The 13531-nt window shown below is 39.4% G+C and overlaps 1 protein-coding gene across 4 annotated transcripts in view; it reads right to left on the reverse strand.

The window, feature by feature from the left end:
• The window catches only part of LOC146584312 (uncharacterized), a 32784-nt gene that overhangs the window by 14793 nt on the left and 4460 nt on the right, over positions 1 to 13531 (reverse strand). For 3 of the 4 annotated variants that reach the window (XM_085325026.1, XM_085325027.1, XM_085325025.1), the window contains exons 3-6: positions 13416 to 13508; positions 9309 to 9405; positions 8104 to 8192; positions 3249 to 3359 (exon numbers count right to left, since the gene is read on the reverse strand). In XM_085325026.1, the coding sequence (XP_085181152.1) occupies positions 3249 to 3359; positions 8104 to 8192; positions 9309 to 9405; positions 13416 to 13485 (367 nt within the window). In that variant the 5' untranslated portion in view covers positions 13486 to 13508. Of the gene's footprint in view, positions 1 to 3248; positions 3360 to 8103; positions 8193 to 9308; positions 9406 to 13415; positions 13522 to 13531 lie in introns of those variants that run through there. The other variant, XR_014898231.1, reaches the window with a different exon arrangement.

The following is a 13531-nucleotide window of genomic DNA, read 5'->3' on the forward strand; positions in this document are numbered from 1 at the left end:
TCCCTGTGAGAGTGACGGAGCACTGGCACAGGCTGCCCAGAGAGGTTGTGGAGTCTCCTTCTCTGGAGATCTTCAAGGCCTGCCTGGATGCAACCGTGTCTACCATGCTGTAGGTGACCCTGCTGAGCAGGGAGGTTGGCCTAGATGATCTCCAGAGGTCCCTTCCAACCTTACTGATTCTATGATTCAAGTGTACTGGGGCTCACAAATAATTCTTCACATATCATTATTCTTAATTTTAGGATACTTGCCCTTACAGCCAATATTATCTTAATGTGGAGTTTTGTATATACCTACAGGTTTAAAAACAAACTAGTAAAGACTGTTTCCAGTATGTGGCATCATACTAATACCAACAGATACCATCAACTAGGATGGTGTCTTCAGACCCAGGCAAACTTCTGCTACACAGAGTAAGAGAAACCCATGGCAGAGACTCACAGAATCGTGGAATAACTTAGGTTGGGAAAGACCTCAGGAGGTCATGTTGTCTAACCCCCCGCTTAAAGCAGGGTTAATTTCAACATTAAGTCAGGTTGCTCAGGGCCTTGTTGGGGTTGTCCCTCCCCTACGCGCATTCAGGCTAGCGGCAAAGAGAAGCTCTGCCAGAGGCTCGCTGACAGCTCGTGAATGGTAAGAATTAAGGAGCCCTGGGTTTCAGCGCAGGTCAGGAGACAGGCTCCTTGCTCCCCCTTCTACTACTGAGCCTCCCTGCAGCTTAGAGTAATACCCAGGGACAACATTAAAGAGCACCCACCTAGCGACTCTGCAGCCCTCCTGTGAGGACACTGCACGGAAAGTCTGATCACGTGACGGAGCTGTGCGAGGTGCAGAAGATGAAATCTCTGGAAATATTTGCTGTTAAGCTTTAGTAAATCTCTATGGAATATTTGGTAACCATGTTTTTTTCCATGTCTTGAAACAGTTGACCAAATTAGAATGGTTTTGTGAGGATGGCAAAAATACCTGATTCAAAGGCAGGGAAAGGCCTGTCTTTGCTCCAAAACCCTTTAGATCAGATTTTTTTTTTTTTTACATAAGCAGCCAAACTAGCCCTCTTCTTACAAATTGTTCAATCACTTTAATCTCAAATTAAAAAAAAAAAAAAAGGAAAAAAGAAAAGCTAGAGTTTGATGTTCARTATAAGTAATTTTGACCCAAATCCGTAAAGTTCGGCAAAGTTCTAAACAACCGAAAACAGGATTTTATAAGAGCAGTGTTAGGAAGCCTTCACGGGCAGAGCTGCCCGTCCGGCCGCAGTATTGCTTRTTAAGCGCTTCGGAGCCCTTCGGAACGAACAGACCCGCAGAGCCGGAGCTGCCGGATTGCCTTTCTCCGCTCCCCAGTTCCAAAAACACTGCTGCAATATCTTACTGTTAATTATTGTTATAAAGCGCAGCTGGCTAGTGGGAGCACCAGTCAAGTATGTTTTCCTCTGGAACTAAACTCCAGGAAAAGAAAAAATTCGGACTATGCATTGCATCAGGATTAAAGGCAAATTTTCAAGTTAGCTTCCAGGGAGAAACGCTGGTGCGTTCAGACCCTATTAGCGTGCAGGGGAGGGAGAGCCAAAGGACGGGAGCACTCCACAAATACAGCTGTGGTTCCATGAAGTCAGAGCGAGCAGCTCCTAGCCCACAAGATGAGGTAAGGCCGGGAGGTAGCTGAACACAAACGGATCCTGCAGCTCAAACCAGCTGGGCCATGAGGCCCCAAAACTAATAATATTCAGCGTATCGTACTTTTGTATTCAGCCTGGATTTTAGTTGTGGTTAAACCTTTGACAGTTCTAAACCTTGATAATTTTTTTAATGTATTTTCTTTACTATTGTTGTTATTAAGGGGTTTGGGTTGTTTCTTTTTTTTTATCTCCTGAGCTGCCAGTGTGCAACGTCACTGGGTGGTAAGGAATCGCCGATGAACTCCTGATCCTGTCATCCCCAGCAGAAAGCTCACTACTGATTTCAGAGGAGCAAAACGTCTATCCCACAGGAAATCAAGGTAAGTGGGAAATAGTGCTCATTTCATCCCATTAAATAGTAAAGCTCACACGTTTTCAGGGTCTCAGTCCACAGACATTTCCTTTTTCTGTCAGGAAAATACAGTTGGGAGGATAAGTAACATAAAGTACAAAAAAGGTGCTGTAACACAGAGTGGGACAAGGGGGCCAAAGCTGTAAATTCCTTCCATCGACATGGTAATCTGTATTTGTAAAAGGCCAATATTGAGCAGGCAGTGAAAACAGAAATGCATAACCACATCACATCATTCCACTGCCAGAAACATTCATACTAATTTCCACCATCAAACACACAGTATGATTACTTAAAGTTTTTTTTTTTTAACCAATCCTACTTATAAAAACAAAATCCTCAAGATGGTATAACTTCACATTTTCATATTCTGTAACATGAATATACATCAAATTGGCAACAATCTGTACCTTGTGTACAAGCCTCCTTCAGGGTCATTAACACGGAATCAACTCCTTGCAGTAAGTAAACACTCCTTTTTCTTGGTTTTTATGTTAAAAATTGAAAATTAATCTTGCGAGTCATTTTGAACCAGCAAAACAGAGCTGACAAAGCAAGCACTGTAGTCTGATATCTTTTATTAGGCCAACTTAGAGTTCAAAAATATGCAAGTCTCCTTGACCACACACAAGTTCATGTATGCAGAACTCCAAGCTGGACCCATAAAATGTATTAAACTACTTGCTCTGTCACTACATATATACTATATATATATATGTATATATATATAATGCATACACATGTACATTTGAAAGGCCTCAGGATAAACTGTTCGTTGATACAAGTTTAAAACAACAACTCTGAAGGACTTGTGTGGGTTGGCATGTAACTTTGCTATAGATCAATGGGTTTAATAAAGAAAATTCAGCAGCACACAAACCAAATCCTCCTTCTGATTTCTAATGAGGTCTAATTCCTATGAAAAAAATCATGACTCTTAGTAATAGTAGTGGCAACCATATGTTCTTGGCTGCTCATAATAATAATAACAACGAGAATACCTGGCAAAGATACAGCAGTGTCTTTCACGTGAAGTGTTTTACAACTATGTAATCTTAAAACAACTATGATTCCTCAGGATGTTCTGTGCAATTAAAATCCACTCTAAATGTATATATATGTATATATATGTATATATATATATATCTTCTACATAAGAATGTAAATGGTTTTAATAGATTTGTGCATAACAAGCTGCGTACATATCCTGCTCACCTCTGCTTTTCCTCTCGCAAGTATGTAAACAGATCACCAGCCAGTTCTTCAGCCACCCCCAGCCCAGATGACAAGACCTCCACCTGTGGAACAGAGGGGCCCTTGTGGGAGCTACAGACAATGAATGTAACAAAGAATTACAGTAACAAAGGTAACCACTCTTCTTTCTTCAAGTTTACTGGTGTTTAATTAGGACTTCAGTCCTGTATGAGTAAGTGCTAGTTATTCACTGGAATGAAGATTGAAGAAACAGTCTCTTTCTGCAGTGTCGAGCCTTTATGCTACCTCCAATAAGTAGTGTTTGGTTAGTGTGATGATCAGTCATCGCCTGGCTTCTTAGATACTGACCACAGGGCTTCTTGGATAGTAGACCTCTGCCAGAGATGCTGTGGAGAGAGCTTGTGCTCTAGTTGTATATGTCTTGGTATGCTTTGGTGGCTTCAGTCTAATCTGGTAACACTGAATGAGACTCTAATGCAATCTGCTACCTCATTCTGAATGAGCTTGAAGATGGTACTTTAGGATTTGTTCATAAGCAGCAAAGGCTGCTTGAGACCAAAGAGCACCACAGACTTGCAGAAGAGCTATGTCTAGCCCAGGTAATATATTAATGGTCTCCTAACATTCAAGAAGGATCAACATCTTGATCCTCCTGCCAGTGAACTTAGTCCTGGGACAAAATATTGGTAAGTGGATATATTGATTAATAAGAAATCTGAAATCATCTTCAGAATAAATTTAAAAAGTGGCCTCAGTGTTACCCTATCCACTTGAAAATAATATGGAGGATTAGACATGAAAGCTAGGACTTTATTTATCCTTGAGTTTAGTAATGGCTACTAAAAATGTGGATGTCATTGATAGATGATTTACTGAACATGATGACAACAGCTCAAATATGGCTCCATAAAATATAAAAGTAAAATGCTTAAATCCCTCCTCGTGAGGAGAGATTTTCTTCTTATTGGTAGAATGTATGTCAATCCCTTTAGAAATCTAGAAACCACATAATGAGCAAATTAAAAAGAATCAGCATGTATAAGTATCTGACTGAAATTTCCTCTAAATTGACTTTGATAGATCACTCTTTCCTGACAACAGAGAGACCAGAAGGATTGTCTAGTAATTCTTCACTGCAACCTATGATGAAAAATAATTGATCTAGCGAAATGGAAAGCCAAGGAAAGGACTTGCTCCCCAGAAGTATGATTTTCTGCACTGCTAGAGTAAACCTGGTCCAGAGATATCATCTGAGAATCAAAATTAGGGATGCTTTTCTTTCCGAGAGTTCAACCCCCACTGCCTGTTGCAGCGCAAACTTCAAGACACTAACTCTGTTTGCCTCAGTGTTTTGCAGCCTTTTCTTGTTTGGTATCAGTGCAGGGGGCTGGAAAGCTAAGTGCTGTCCTCCCTTCCTCTGGGGGCTTCAATAACAGCTGACTGCTGCTGCAATAGAGGTATTCTGGAAACAGTGGTCTTAGGTGCAGCTGATGACAGTGGGTAGTCTCTTTTTGCCCCACTAGCATCACCTCCTTCATCAATGGGACACTAGAAGTGGAATTCACTTAGTCCCTGGAGAGAAACGTGTACTTTCAATAGGTGATTCTTCTTACCATAAGCCAATGTGAAAAACAGGTCAATGAATAATTCCCCAGAAATAACTACTACTCTCCATTGACTATAGAAGTTATCTACGATGACGTTCTTAGATATATGCAAATATTCACACTGCAAACATCTGCATTTAGATAGTTGAATCCCACTCTAGCTATCTGTATTTTGGAAGAGAAAAATACCGATGCCTTAAGACATAAGAGGTGATATTACCCTCACAGTCTTCCAAATTACAAAGATTGACAATTGTGACTTCCAAATCTTCTCCAGGCATTCATAAGGAATGACAAACTGCACATCTGGAAGGAAAAAGCCTTTTTCTCAAGAGTAGAGCATTGATTATGTCCAACATATCATACTTCCTTAAGATACAGCCTAATGCATGGAAATTCGAGTCTGTCATGAAGCTGACCAGTAAAACAAGTTGTATATACATTAACTTGCCAACAAACTCAGAGAAACCCTTAACATAACAAAAAAATATAGCAGCTATGAAGTACAGTAGTAACAAACTATCCCTAACTAAGAAATCCAAGTAAACACCTGGTCTAGTTCTTTGCCAAGGAACCATTAGGAGAAGCTCTGTGCAATTTGAGGCTGCTCTTCACCCTTGGATGGAGTCCTGCATGAAGAAAGCATACGCTCTGTGTCTTGACAGACTCAAAGGAAAGTAATAAACTTTTATCTTGTTTTCTAGCAAGATACCTCTACAACATTTTCATGAAGAAAAATTAGGAGTGGACAGGTGAGAAGCAGAGCTGTTCCATGTGAACAAAAAGATGAGAGAGGAAGGGATAATTGAGGATCCTACTTCCAGCTCCTACTACTCAAGCTATAAAATTGCAATGTCTTTCTCAGGGAGCTTTTCTTATGCTATTTCATACCGTCTTCTAAGCAAGAGCAAGCCTAGAAATCTGCTTTGAAATGTTTACACTGAATTAACTTTAAATAATGATGAAGGGCAGAATGAATGATCTGTTCAGCTGACCATAGGTAGATATATACTTAAGAGTGAGATGAACTGTCTCAGCTCCACATCGACTAGCTCTTCTTTGACTTAATCAGCAGTTAGAAACCTAGCTCGCATATGGACACCTAAATTTACCCCAAAGATAAACATCTAAAATGCATCCAGCTTTTATTGGGAGATAGAATAATATTCTAGAGCAGTTTAGTAATAAACTAAATGATCTTAACAAAATGGAGAAACGGTCTGAAAAAACAGGAGGCAATTCTACTGAGACAAGAATAAAGCTCTACACTTAGGCAACAGATAGAAAATGAGGGATGATAGGCTAAGTAGCAGTTCTGAAAAAATACCCTAGGATTACAGCTGACCATAAGCTATCAACAGTGTCACGTTGCTATGAAAAAAGCAGTCATAATACTAGGATGTATGACTCGAAGTATAGCCTATAAGACATATGAAGCAATCTTTCCATCCTGTTTGGCACTGGTTACATTGCATCCAGTTTTGGGCACTGCACATCAGGGAAGATGTGCAATGAAAGTAAAGTTGCAAGCATAACTGGATAGTCAAGAAAAAATAAGTTAATCTCAAGCCATTGCAAACAAAGAGGCAAAAGAGGCAGCAACTGAGATTAACTCGCAGCAAATGAGTTTTGGGTTATAGATCAGGCTTGCACACGTGTTTTTTACATGTCAAAGAGGAAAGTTTTTTAAAAAATTATTAAACACTGAAGTATCATTTTTGAATCTCCATTCTTGGAGATCATGGAAAGCAGGTTAGTCAAATATCTGTCAGGGAGAACATAAGTATATTTAATACTGCCTTGGCTGGAGCAAAGAAGTAGAAAATCTCAGGTCTCTTACATCACTGGTTTCTATAATTCTGTGATAACACCCATTTTAGAAATATGGAAGCTAAAATATGGCTTGGCTTAGCCTACAACCATGTGGTATAGCCAGAGTCAGAACACTCTGGCTTACCTCAGTCCTCCAAATAACACTAGCTAGTAATATTTTACCTGCTCTTAAAACAAGCAAAATTCGTTTTTAAGAGACACATTTTAAAAATAACAACTACTTTCAAATTTAAAACACATACACAACTACAATGTTACGTTGTTGAATCTGTGCATATAAACTGTGCAATTTTGGCATTTTAATGCATAAAAAATCAGGCTTGTATTTCTAGCCATACCAATTACTCAGCATAAAAAATGTGTATATATCACACAGCAAATAGCAGTGCAAAGCTGTGTGTACAGTTTCATGTACTATTTTAGTTACCTGTACAGTTTCTGACATAAAGATACCAGAAAAGGCTTCCAAAGATGAAAGAATGCAACAGTATCACTTGTCTAGCATATGTAAAGATCACTTTCATTTTTCTTAATGACTTCCCTGCAGAATGATGTTAACATAGCCCTAAAAGTGTGATTTTACTCTTTGRCCTTTTCAAAACAGATGAGTTAGGAGATCACTGTGAAAACAGCAACTTCTTCATCTTCTATCCTAACTATAAAGATCAAGTACCTTCTTAGAAACTTTGCCAATCATTAGCACGGAGTTAAGCCAATTTTCTGACATTATGTTTAACTGATCTTGTGCCCAGTGTCCAAAAAAAATCTTGCTATTTGTTCCAGATAGCGCAAGCATACACCTATTACTTCTGTGAGGCCCAGTGGCAATACTGTGGATCCTTCTAGCAAATCAAGGTTTGAGAGATATCACAATTAACATTTCAAAGACTTCAAGTGTCTAAATTTTAAAGATTTAAAAGTGTTCTTTTAATTTTTTGTGGGCTTTGCTTGCCTATGTTTCTTCCTTTCTGCAACTAATTATCATGTTAGCACTTCTGTTATCTAGTTCTTAAGAGTTTTTACCTTCTTTTAGAAAATAAAACCCRCTCCAATTCAGTTTCAGGACAGAGCCTCTAAACTGTAGCACAGAGCTTTGCGAAAAAAGTCTGGCGTAGGTGGTGTGCCTTGTGTTTGGCATAACCCTAGGACTGGGTACACAGAACTGCTCTTCTATGTGCCTTGGGAAAATCCTCTTCAAAATCACGTTAGGCTTTTAGATGCCAAGCCTGAAAGAATAACCACATGTCGCCAGGATTTAATAATATTTGTGACCTTATAAATTAACAAGGTCTTCAGACGTATCAGATTACAATAAAATTCTCATGCCATTTTTGGCTTCCATAACCCTCAAATAGTAATGCGGGAGCCAGCGGCTCCAGGACACTGTCTCCTAGACCTCCAGCAGTGACACTCACCATCTGGACGCACAGATGCAGCACAGATCAGCTCTGTTCCCTCGCTCTGCCATCGCTTCAAAGACACACTCAGGATCCGTCTGCACAAGCTGCTTCAAGAAAATTAATCTGGATTAACGAAGGGGAGTAAACGATACCAGCTTTAAACTCTGAGTATCTGCACAGATGTATACTCTCTGACTGGAAAGGAGTGCGATGCGACACGGAGCACACACTGTATGCCTCTAAATATAAATTATGTGAAAGTGTATCAAGTTTTCTATTAGCCTGATATTTGTTTCATCTTGGCATGCCCAGCTAAGGATGATCACGTTAACGATTGTACAGTTCACATCTCCGGATTAATGGATCCAGAGATCCAATCATTTTCTTTTTCTTTAGATAAAAATAGTATCTCAGTATCGCTTGACTCAGACACTAGTGTTTTAAGATACCATACACATCTGTATAAAAGATGGATGGAAAAGACTCTGGGATAGTGTCTGACATAAGACAGCTCTAGCAGCCCTTCTACCCAGGCTGTGACCTTGCCAGACGTACTTCGGCTTGGGATCCCCATTTCTCCAAGATGATCTCAGTCAGGCTGGTGGCTCCGCTTGAAGCCATAGTTTGGGAACGGCTACTCTAGGCCTTATAAAGGCTTGAATTACATATATACATCTGGTCTTTTTTTGAATGAGATGGTTATATATTAATATATAATAGATGCATTATATAATAGATAGATGTAATATAATACATATATTAATATACAATAGATGGTTATATATTAACCTAATTTCTTTCTGCAACAGGGTAACAGACAGGCAAAGAGGGAGGTGTCATTTCTTGGCTGTTTGTGACACTAACACATGTTATTCCTCTACCCAAGACAGAGAAACATGATATAGAGGAATAGGACAAGTACAAACTGGCTAGGAAGTTACTAAAGCATTTATCAGCAGTTAATTATTGGAAGGATGTATAGAGTAAGATTCCTCAGGAGTCTGTGCTGAGTTTGGGGCTTTTCAATATTTGCGTTAACAACCTAAATGATGGAAGAGAGAATATGGTTATTCGTCAATGCAGATAACCCCAAGCTAATAGATACTGCCAGCTCACTGGAGGATAAGAATGAAATTCAAGTTATTTTTACAAATCAGAGAAATAATCTTAAAAAAATAGGTGGCAATTCAATAGGGACATATGCAAGGTTCTGTACTTACACACTGCACAAATACAGGACACGCAGGACTTCGTGAAACAACAGCTGTGTAGAAAGGGAGCTAAGGGAGCACGGCCAGAATACAATCCACTGTGCTGCTGCAAAAAAAGGCAAATCTTATACTGGGTTATATAAAAAGGAAGACAGCCCTTAGGAGACTTGACTTGTCTGCTCCTTCAGCAGTGGAGGAGCTAAGGTCTTTCCAGCTAAGGTCTTAGCTGGAAAACTGTGTCTAGTTTGTAACACAATACAAGAAAGATTGGACAGAGTTCAGAAAAGAGAGAYGAGAATGATCAGAGGTCCAGAAAATATGACCCCTAAGAAGAAAAAACAAAAGAATTTGCATGGCTTAGTCTACAGATGATTAAGGAAAACATGCCAGGAAAAGCCTTCTAACATGAAGGATGGTTAAACACTGGAATAGAGCACATCGGGAGGCTGTGAAATCTCTGGTTTTGGATGTCTTTAGGAACARGTTAGGCAAACATCTGTCAGAAAAAAAAAGGGGGGGGGATAGCAGGTCTTTGGGACACTGGGAGAGGCTCAATGACCTCTGAGATCCCTTCCAACACTGTTTTCTAGGACACAGTCATTCTGCATCTTCTAAATTTTTTGTTATACTTTGGAATAATTGTACAAAGAACAGCATTTCTCATTCTGCATCCTTTGAGTTGAATGCATCTGAGCTTTGATACTTGCTATCAATTCACTAAGAAGTCTGCTAGTTCTCAGAGTTCACTGCACTAAAGCGAAGGCAGTTAGACAGCCTGCTTTTATAGTKCTTTCATTGAATAAATTTGCAAAGCTGCTACCTAGAGTCTACAGTTTTGCTCTGCACCACTTTGTTAATTTGGAATCCAGATCTGGTGACTGATTTAGGAAAACAGTTCAGCTAATCCCTAGTGAATAGAAATCCTCAGCCTAAGACTGTATGGCTCACCAGATTCCCACACGTGCAAATGCAGCAGCTGCCTTGCAAAGGGAAGTTAAAATATCAAGTACTAACTTCAGGGGGTTTTCACATGATGGGTTTATTTTCCTTCGTCGGAGTTTTAGGGCTCCAGCTTTGAAGCATGGAGTAGAGACAACCACGGACTGCACAAACCTACAAACCTTTCATCCTATCTAATTTTTGTAGTAACGTGGCAAGTGCCCAGATGTGTTCTGGAAAGCTCTGTGCAGGGCAATACCAGCAGGAAAATATGCAGAGCTACTAGTGTTAAAGAACACACTTCTGCTAATTACCCTTGGCTCGTTTCTTCAGTCAGTCAATACACACAGCTCGTATACCCACAGGATATCAGTAATGTCTATCTTTTTAAACGTTTTCATGTAACTGCCTTCTGCACTGTAAAGCAGAAATTCAGAAAGTATTGTGAAAAATAATTACTCGGTGCTTCTGGAAGCACATTTTTTCTTATGGGAAGGTCTCTAGGCAGATTGTTTCCTACCTTACAGGAGGCCCATGTTTGACCCAAAATCTTTTCAGCTTTGGGAGACCAAACAAGGCCCATCTCTTCACTCAAATTTGGTACGAAGTTGGTATCTAGCTGGTCTTCCTGGGATATTGAGATAGGCCAGTCAATTACACATATGTTACAAACTGTACCTGCTCCTGGAATAACAGTCAAAATTTAGAAATAAATTAATAATTATTTTTAAAATATTTTAATTATGGCAGCAATGAAAAGTCAATTATTGGAATTATTATAGAGACATAATAACTGCTTTCAAAGAAGTTCTTCTGGGTGATACTGCATTAGTGAACAACTCTTGTGCAGTTGAAACTAGTTTCCACTACAGCCAAGTGCAAAATCCACTTACCCACAATACAAGAATATCAAAACCCCCTCTGTTCTTTTTATTGTCACACTGCTTACAGTATAAGTTTTGAGAGTATCAGTTATATATCGGTTTATATATGACCCCAGATGTCTCAGATGCATGTCCCTCTTCTCATCCTTGCTATAAGCTTCCACTCTACCCTTAACACACACTTTTTTCCACTGTTTCTCAGGAGTTTTTTTTTGTTTTTTTTTTCCTAACTGGAGAAATCTGTGTGGGATTAACCCTGGAAGGTGTAAGTATCTTTTTAAAAGACTGATGCTTCTTGCCTTCTCTCAGAAGCTAAAAAAAWTATTTTTACAATACTCTTATCTCCTGTCAATTCAAAAATGGAACTCACTTCTCTGGCAGGGCAGTGCAAGGCACTAATACTTGTCCACAACAGCTGAAATCCCTTCCTTATCATTACCCCTTCAACATCCCTTCCCTTAGAAACAGGGGGAACCTACCATAGGTACGTTCTAGTAGATGAACATTTACACGTGCAATGGAAGGTCTCTGAGACAACGCCTAAGGAAAATAAAGCAAGTCCCGAAGTCTACAGGTACTTGGATACCCCTCTCAGAYTAACCAAAGAGAAATGACGAAATGGGAGTCCGATGCCCAAGGATCCAAGAGGACATTTGAGGACCCAGGCYTGTGGTGAAGTTGGCCAAAGTTTCTCCACTAAACATACTTCCGTGCAGCGTATTAGGAGCTGTTGGTCTGTTCCCTGAAATCTCTATCGGAGATAGCTGATGTATACTACATGTAGTTACAGATCRCACAGAGAAAGCAAGGATAGAACTATACAAAGATCTACTGGTTTTGAGAACTTAGTAACAGCTTTTGTGGCGTCAGGCGTAGTGCGGCCACTCACTTGAACTGTAGTAACAGGCGGGCTGTATTTGCCAAAATGAAGTCACTATTTTGTGATGAGTAATTAAAAACTTTCTGAATACACTTTTATCCTGGCATTCTTTTAATAACTAACAAGACTCTTTTTTTTCGTATGACATTTTATAAATGTTATCTGTCTTGTTTATATCCTTAGGCCATCACRGCTATGACATAACTACCACATTTTATAAACACGCTGCAGCTGTCCATAATCCTTATAAATTAATATATTGCATTKCTACAGTGATTTAGACGGTTTCTGGACTCCCAAAAAATGATCTTGCCCAAATAAGCTTATAAGCCAAATAGGCAACAAGAACAGTGTGTAACAGCTGATAAAAAGTAAAAAAAAATCTGATCAGACTGAAGAAATGCTGATCCTGAGCACACGCACTTTTCCTCCAGATGTTTTCCCTTACACCCATTTGTTTCTTAAGGGGGGAAGAATGACTGCATTATAAGGAGAAAGGACATAACTAATACAGCACCTACAAGTCTGATGTTTCTATATCCGGGCTTCAGGGACCTAGCCCCTAAGATAAGATACAAAACCCCAAATCAAGTGCCTCAGTTCCCTGTGGAATACATGAGAAAAAATCTGGAATCCSAGAGGAGTGATAAAAACATATTTGCACACTAGGTCATGTAGAACTAGCTGATACAAAAGSCTGGCAACATGAAGCTGCTGAAATCTCTTTTCTCTCTAGTTCGAATACACTGATGTGTACTTGATATGCAGAATAAATACAGCCTGTAGGCTGGAACCTAGTATCGCTCTTAAGTACCGAGTACTGCTGCTACGAGTAAGCCCTTCATACATTGCACTTGCGCGCTGCAGATTAGCCCAGCACAAATGCACACTTTTCGTTATCCAAACTACTTGCATTTCTAGCCATGCGTATGAGTATCACAGATATTTAATAGTTTCTCCATACATGCACCCTTTAGTACATTAATCATTTTGGTTACTCTTCCCTGAATTCCCCCTAGAGCACTTATTACCTTATGGGAGAGAAGTAATATTAATTAGTCTATTAAATGGAGGAAATACTAATTCAGATGTATGCAGAGAAAATTTTCTTCTGTATTTACTCTTAATTTACATCTTGATGAGGCAAATCCCCAATGTTACTTCGCCAAGTTAAATAAAATTTCACTGGTGATTAAAGCTGTCCTATGGGACTGTAGGAAATACATGTCTTAATGAATTTGGTCCACTAACAGGATATGGCCAAGAGTAAATTACATTTAATATCTTCAAGCAAAAGTAATCAAGAAAACATTTTTTTCAGAGCTGCTGGCATTTCTGAGTGCAATTTATTTTCAATTGAAATAGATGACTATTGATATGCGTAACATAACTCTATATAAGAAGTTTGATTACCCCTTGGGAACTGCTGTCCCACACTTGTACTCTCCAAATGCACAAAGCGCTCCGACAGCTTTTGGCTCATTTGGGAGCTCTGAAGTGCCACTGCTGAAATGCAAACATGACATATG

This window comes from Rhea americana, unplaced genomic scaffold, assembly GCF_003343005.1.
Source record: "Rhea americana isolate MKP2758 unplaced genomic scaffold, rheAme1 scaffold_95, whole genome shotgun sequence".
In the NCBI taxonomy this organism is placed as follows: domain Eukaryota; kingdom Metazoa; phylum Chordata; class Aves; order Rheiformes; family Rheidae; genus Rhea; species Rhea americana.